General features: G+C 38.6%; 1 protein-coding gene across 1 annotated transcript; it reads left to right on the plus strand.

The window, feature by feature from the left end:
* LOC109831339 (histone-lysine N-methyltransferase, H3 lysine-9 specific SUVH1-like) lies at nucleotides 2,393-5,977 on the plus strand. Its single transcript, XM_020398668.1, has 3 exons — nucleotides 2,393-2,549; nucleotides 2,922-4,950; nucleotides 5,748-5,977. Exon 2 carries the CDS (start codon nucleotides 2,938-2,940, stop codon nucleotides 4,900-4,902), a length of 1,965 nt encoding a protein of 654 aa, XP_020254257.1. The 5' UTR covers nucleotides 2,393-2,549; nucleotides 2,922-2,937; the 3' UTR covers nucleotides 4,903-4,950; nucleotides 5,748-5,977.

The raw sequence follows: 8,318 nt of genomic DNA on the forward strand, positions 1-8,318 counted from the left end.
CAGAGAGTGTACCAGCGTCCATCGTGGCTTCAACCTTGTCTTTAGAAGCTTCAGCTCTCCCAGAGAGGCCCCGACTACCCACCCTCCTTAACCTTCTCTTCTTCTTTTTAGATCTCTTAGTGTGAACATTGGCAGAGCTGACCTAGCTAGTCGAGCCACAATCTCAGCTACATTGGCATGTATCTTCTTAGCCTCCTCAGGGACCAAGTCAAAGTGAAGATGCTTCTATAGCCTTGCCAATGGCCCTCTTTGAGGTCGAACCGGGGGGATCGTCACAGATGTTTCGGGTTCCTCTGAGCGTAATGCCAGCACGGCTGATTGTGTTTTATCATCCTCAGTCAAAGGAACTAAAGAGATGCCGACAAGATGTAATATCGAGTTGTCGAAGAGGTTTTTGCTCTGACAGGAACCCATGTACAGCTTGATCTTGTCAAGCACTTGCTTCTCGTCGTTTGATAGCAGACTCAGTCTCAGTGCATCCTTATTGATCTCAGGCCATAAGGGGCAGACCAAGATAACGTTTGCCCCAAATACCCACACGAATCTCTCCTTTCAGTCATTGTTAGATTTGGGGGCATTAGAAGATTTTGTAGCCGCCCAAGACCTAGAGATATTAAAGGCCCTCTTGCTTATTCATCTTCATGTTGACAAGATGACCGAGAATTCTCAGCATCGGCTAGACCCCCAGTCAGTTGCAGATGACCACAAACCCCACCAAAGTAATGGAGTTCGGTTTCATCTACGATGGCGAAACTCCTAGCACTCCGAAGACGCGGTAGAGGAAAGGATGAAGTGGAAAACTAGGACGCACTCTAAATGTTTGAGGTATACCGGAGCAATGTTATCACCTTGACTGTAAACGGATTGACCTGTCTTCGGCGGCGACAGAGTGAATGCCCGAGGGATGCGAACTTGTCATAATAAGTCTCCAGCAGTGTTGACTGTACTTTGAATTGGAGTCTACGGAGGTGGTTGATCCGAGATTCATTTCGAGCCACTGAAGATGAAGATGCAATGGATTTGATGATTGCTGAAGAATAGTACGAGAGATGGTTGGAAATCGCTCAGACTATAGAAGAAAATTCGACGGTTTCAAGAGTAACTTTCCCCATCTGAGAGTAGTTGTATATATAGGCAACGAAGTCTTCATGTGGCGAAATCATAATAGTTGACTCCGTCATTGATAGACGGCTAGGAAGGCATCCGGAATTCGAGGCGATTACTCAAGAACCAAAGTGACCTTCGTTTTAACTGACCCCCAATCTTCGCTTAGGTGACTCCAGTGCATATTCTTCTCTAACGTTGGAAACATCGCATTAAAAGCGACCTATCAGTGATCCCTCATAAATGCACCTCGGAACCCCAAAAGGCGAGAGCTCAGTTTCACTTGGACTCGGTCACCTGAGTTCGAGCGAAAGGGACCACTTTTGTGCCATAGAAATAACCAAATGTACACGTGTCTCAAGCAAATTGAACATCGATTTGGCACACCTACATCTTGAAGGCCGAGATGTAAGGCATCCCTTCTCATCTCCCTCAAGGGCTGAGACGAAAAGTGTCATTTATCGACTCTCTCGCAAGGCCGAGACGAAAGGCAATTTGTTCTTGAATTCCCCGTCGACAGTTGATTACCATCACATTGAATGCATTGTCGAAGTTACCATTACTTCAATCCAAAAATCTTAATAACTCATTGGACCCCGTTAGCACCATGTTGACCTTGTCACCATCACATTAATCGCATAGGTGATTCATACTATCTGCAGTTAACAGCTGCAAAGTATCTGCCGACTAAGTTGCTTGTTTACACTCGACCAAAGTTACATAATTGGCCCATGGATCTACTATGAATAGGGGTATTGTCCCTTGCGTAAGGGTAAGCAATCTTTTGTAAATAAATACACTATAATCATTTTTTTTCCACTCAAGCTCACTATTGACTTGACCTTCAGAGCAACCACATCGCATCCCAACTCTGATCCTCTCACGTGTTGTTTGTGTGCAAGATTGAATTCTCTGCTCCATAACTAACCATCGAAGAATATCAAAGAACCCTATAACCGAACATAATCCACACTAAAAATTCCTGTTTGATAACTAACATCAACACCTCCAATTCGACTACATTAAGTTAAACACTCGCTAGAAATTTATGTTAAAGAATAGTTTTAGGATGTTTAAATTTTTTTGTTTGTTGTTTAGTTAACAATTGTCCTTCAATCATTCAAAAATTAACGATCCTGGGAGCATCTTCAACTTAATGTGTTAGAATTGGGGTAATTTGCCAAATATATTTTAGAATCAAGAATTAACAAATATGATTGATTTGGGCGCTATAGGATAAAAAGCCAATAAATAATAAGTATTATTTCATTAAAACGGAATAAAAAAAAAGGCCAACTTCAGCTCTCCACTCCTGCGAGCTCTAGAAACAAGGATGAATAATTTAATAAGAAAATCATGTAATGAATAAATGGCGAGATGAGACGCACATCAAATTTGTAGTTACTGGAAGAGAAAGGGGCAAAACCCTAGCTGGCTTGTCTGAGGTACGTACTCTCACTCAAAGCCTCTGTCTTGTTTTTATCTCAGTCTTTGTTTTCATTAGAGATGATCGGTTTGAGCTGCTCTCACTGTTGAGTTTTGTGAAACCGGCTCAAACCCGCTTCAAAAGTTGCTATTTTTACTAGTACCCATCTCTTCAAAATCTCGATTTGGGTGAGATTTAGCTGCTCTTCGTGATTTCTGGAAGTTTTTCTCCCCCTATAAAACTCTTAATTTCTTACCTAGGTTTGTGCCGTTATTTACTTAGTTGATACACTTTTAATGGTGGAAGAATATGAGAAAGGAAATAGAATGAAAAGGCATAAGTTAATTAATTAGTCCATTAATGAAACTTGTGCATGTCTTTTTTTTTCCAGTTGCTAGTATTTTGCCATGGAGAGGCATCAGTACCCAGATAGTACCCCAAACTCGTCCACTGAGAATGTAGGCTTAGATGTTAAGCCTTTAAGAACCTTGGCCCCAATGTTTCCATCAAGCTATGGCCTCAATGTGTTCTCTCAATCTCGCACATCGCCTTTCATTTACATATCCCCCTCTGATTACTCATCTTTACCTCCTGGCTTCACTCCCCCATTCCCCCCTTTTCAAGCTCCACAACCCGGAAATGCACGTCAACCTAATTCATACCCAAATGGCAATTCTTCGTTTCAAACTCCATCCGCTTCGGCCGCTGAAAAGAAAATGAAGAAACAAATTCATCTGGGTAGCAATTCTGTTACTGATGGTAGCAACAGTGGTTGTTCGATGAAGCCGCAGAAAAAGAAGTCCAGAAAAGCTCTGAACATAGATTCGGGTTTGGTGCCATCCCTTCTTGATCCTAGGGATTCTGTTGAAATCGTGCTTATGACTTTTGATGCACTAAGGAGGAGGCTTTCACAGTTAGATGATGGAAAAGAGGTGAAGAATCAACGCCCAGATTTGACAGCAGGGACTACATTGATGAGTAGCGACCTGAGGGCGAATAGGGCAAAGAGGATTGGTTCGGTCCCAGGAATTGAAATTGGAGACATCTTTTATTTTAGGATCGAATTATGTGTGGTTGGGTTGCATGCTCCTATAATGGCTGGGATTGATTATATGACTGCTCAGTTTGAGAATGGCGACGATACTGTGGCTGTTAGTGTTGTGTCCTCTGGGGGTTATGAGAATGAAGAGACCAATACTGATGCTTTGATTTATAGTGGGCAGGGAGGTAATGCAAATGTTGATCAAAAGCTCCAAAGGGGAAATCTTGCACTTGAGAGAAGCTTGCATAGGGGAAATGTGGTTAGAGTTGTTCGAAGTGCAAGAGATTATAGCGTGCCAAATGGCAAGATTTACTTCTATGATGGTCTCTATAAGGTTGAGAGCTCATGGGTTGAGAAAGGAAAATCAGGTTTCAATGTTTTCAAATTCAAGTTGTTGCGGGAGCCAGAGCAGCCACCGGGACTTGCGATATGGAAAATGACACAGCAATGGAAAGATAATCCCACATCAAGAGGCAGGATTATTTTGCCTGATATATCCTCCGGTGCTGAAAATGTACCTGTTTGCCTTGTTAATGAAGTTGATGATGAGAAGGGACCGACCCATTTCAGGTACAGCACTACAGTTGAGTATTTGAGGCCTCTTAACTCCATGAAACCTTTGGAGATCTGTAGGTGTGCTAGTGTGTGCCTCCCTGGTGATGTCCATTGCACTTGTGCAAAATTAAATGGGGGCAACCTTCCCTATAGTTCAAATGGAACCCTAGTGAGCAGAAAACCTCTAATTTATGAATGCAACATGTCTTGTTGCTGCTCATCTAATTGCCGAAATAGAGTGACTCAAAGGGGTATTACACACAAACTTGAAGTTTTCAAGACAAGAGATAGGGGCTGGGGACTTCGATCCTGGGATCCTATTCGCACAGGTACTTTTATATGCGAATACACTGGAGAAGTTATTAACAAGATTAATTTAGAGGACGAGAATGCTGACAATGATGAGTATATCCTTCAGACAATTGGATTTGATGAAAAGGCATTCAAATGGAATTATGGGCCTGAGTTATTGGGGGAACCCAGTGCTGATTACTCAACCGAGAGTCTGGGGCCATTACCTATTTTCATAAGTGCAAAAAACATGGGCAACGTGTCTCGGTTTATGAACCATAGCTGCTCTCCTAATGTATTTTGGCAGCCTGTTTTGTATGATCATGGCGATGAAGGATATCCTCACATCATGTTCTTTGCAATGAAGCATATTCCTCCACTGACGGAGCTGACCTTTGATTATGGTATGGGTGGTGGTACTGGGTCTCGCAGGACAAGGAAGTGTTTATGTGGATCACCAAAATGCCGAGGACTTTTTGGCTAACTTGCAATATATATATGGAGTGCTATTTTGCTAATCCACTGTATGAAGGTCAGAAATTCTCATCATTTCTAGTTTTATTTCTAAATAAAATTACTGTTCATATGTCCTTCGATGATATAACTTGTAACCGTTGATGATTGTCGGGTATTATTTTTTGTGCCTCCTACTCCTAATAAGACTCATGCATTGTTGTTATATGCAATTATTTATTCAAAACTTTATCCAAAAAACATGTGGTAGTTGTATACTTGTATGTATGTTTTCATGGACATCGTGCATCAGTCTCCATGTGTGTAGACATGTCATGTACATCGCGTGTCAGTGTCCATGTATGTAGACGAGTGGTATCCTTCAACATTTAAACAAAACACTCAAAATCCACATGAGATAACAGGGTATATGCTGTCAGCACATGTACCATTTCTGCTAAGACTCTTGATAAATGAATGGTTGGATACATTGTAGTTATCATCTCTCCAACACTTATGGATGAAAAAGGTATATGGTTTAGAGATTTTTGCCTTCATATGTTAAAATATTCCTATGTAATTATCAAGTTTACAATCACTTGATCCACAGGCGAAAGGCTTTGAATTTCATGATTCTCATGCAAACATTTTCGGGCATGTAGATCACCATTTGGATTGTCTATCATGTTTGGATTTGCATCCAGGATAAGGTGGTGTGATTTTAATCGTAATCAAATTTGAATCTAGCTTTTTTTCCTGACTAATTTTGGGTACGTACTGTGGATAACCGATTCATATGTTTGTTATCTCTGCTCATGTTTTGGCTTGATATTACTGATAAAATGCGAATACTTAATTCTTCTTGGTCTTTTGCAGGTTTTGGTTTTTTTGTACCTGTTGTATACAACATGAGGTGACAGTTTGTAGATGTTGTTTGCTTATATACAGACCGTAAGCACAAACTTGGCCATTTTGTACTAAACTATGTTAGACTGAACTTTAGGACTAAACGAAGTAGATTTGTTCTTAGTAATGTTGACGTTCTTGCTGATGCTCGAAATCACCGTGATTTGCTGCAATTTTGAACTATGCAAGTTTTGAAATAAGGTTGTGCATTGTCTTTTGAAATATTATCTACTCTGCCCTTTAAGTTTTGTACAGATGAAAATAGTGAAATCGGCAGCCGCATCTCCCTTATTCCATATAATGTTAAATGTTGTCTCTGCTATGAAGGTACGAAGTTCATATTGGTCCCTTTTGAGTATATTTCAAGTGTTTATATTTCATTTTCTTACATGCCGTCTTCTTGATTCGTACAACGTATAACTAGTTCTATCGGCTCTAATTAGACTTTTAAGGGCCAGTTGGATGTTGATGGGCTTATAATATGTTGCTTATAAGAGTAATTTATAGAAATAGCTTGTACAAGTTGTTGAAAATAGTTGTTTGGTAATTAAATATTAAGAACTACTTAAAAAGTAGTTAAGATATTTGGTAGAACTGTGTTTAATGATCATTGTTAAAAGATAAAAGGTATATATAGTATATAGTAAAAAATGAGCATAAGTTACCTTTAAGGGCTGTTTGTTTGCTAAAAAAAATGAGAAAACCACCCCTCGTCACGTCAGATTTTAAGAAATCCCCCCTGTCACGTAGGATTTTGGTTTCAAACGATTTTTAAATTACATGTTTGTTTCGTTTTGTGATTTAAAGAAATAAAGGTGTCACGTAGGATGTCACGTAGGATTTTTGAGAAAAGTATTTTGACATCAAAAACCTCTGAAAACACTTTGAAATGTCATTTCAATGAATTTTTAATTACTAAAAGCACTGTTAAAACAGTGACTGTGAATAAAACAAAGTATTTAATTGCTGAAAACATTGTTACTATTGTGGCTGATTTTCATTTCCTTTTTTATGTTCAAACAAACACAAGAAATGAAAATTGAAATATTGTTACTATTGCGGTTGGATTTGTTTCTTATGTGATGTGGCGGTGACGTGACGGTGATTTCATTCCGAAAAAAAAAATACGAAAAATGTCTTGAATTCTCTTGAAATGAGTTGAAATGTAAGTTTTGCATTTCCCATTTTTTTTAGAAAACAACCAAACAACCCCTTAAAAGCATTATCGTATTATTTCTAAAAATATTCTCGTATTAAAAGCATTCTCGTATTATTGGTCAGTAGCGGCTGGACCCGCTGTCTCTGGTTCGCGTCTCGCCCGGTCCACACAACGCCCGCCCACGTGCTGGGAATGAGTCCTCTGGTACTTAAGAGGTAGCTCCTTGCGGATTGTTGGGGAATGGGGGGATTCGAACCGGGGTGCGGCAGACTCCAAATGGAGTTTAAGTGGAGGTGCTGACCAAGGTTCCCTTGTAAAAAAAAAAAAAAAAAATTCTCTTAAAAAGAGAATCAGTAAGCACGTCAAAAAAATTCATCAAATATTATTATTGATTACTACTTATTGAGAAAATAAGCAGAACTTAAAAAAAAAAACAATATCAAATTGGCCCAAAGTCCTTTGCTTTTCATTTATTTCTTTTCTTTTTCATTTGGCCAAATTTATCTTCTGTCACATGCGTCTTGTTAATTAAATTTCAGCTTAATGCTACGTTGATGGTTTGTCAAAAGGCATAACATTTATCGTTTCAAATGTCTATTTCAGTTGTTCATAAAATAAAACACATTCATTCTTCTGTAAACGATCATATCACTTTTTTTATTAATAAATATAAGGTCTGAGCATTCAAGTACAAAATGAATCCAGCATTCAAGTATCATCCGGCGTGTTTTCTCCTCTTTTCAAACCGATTGGCCACTATACTGAATTTCTATGAGTTGTTGTCAGGTGGATTGATCTTGATTTCATTCTGGTCCCTAAAGTAATTTGATAATTTTGTTAGCTTTTTTATACAAAACCACCATTAAACATAGTAATTTTTCAGAGAACCGTCATGCATTTTTTAATTTTCATAGGTCCACCATAAAATATACTGGTTTTTGGAAAAACCATCACAAAATTTTATTTTTTTATAGAACCACCATGAAAACATGAATCTTTTACAAAGCCCCACCAAGTCATAGTTTACATCAAGTATTTTGTTAAATAATAGTATAAAATGACATAAATTCTCATTATGATAAAATTTCTGTGAGGATGAGTGGGGGTATTTGGAGGAAATGATTTTTTTAGGGAGTTAACAAAGTTTTAGAGGGAAATAAGTTTTTATTTTTTGGATAATGAGGCAATCAGGAATCGAACCCAAGATAGTATGTGTCATATTGGAACCTCTCAACCTTCTGGTTTATCAACGATACTCAAGTATTTTGTTGGTTTGAGAAAATATAATAGTCGGCTGGTGGGTCCCACCATGAGGGTATTAGTATATTTTTTAGTTCAACATGATATAGATGTAAAATTATAATTTGGTGGCACTTTGTTAT

Source organism: Asparagus officinalis, chromosome 2, assembly GCF_001876935.1.
Source record: "Asparagus officinalis chromosome 2, Aspof.V1, whole genome shotgun sequence".
Lineage (NCBI taxonomy): Eukaryota > Viridiplantae > Streptophyta > Magnoliopsida > Asparagales > Asparagaceae > Asparagus > Asparagus officinalis.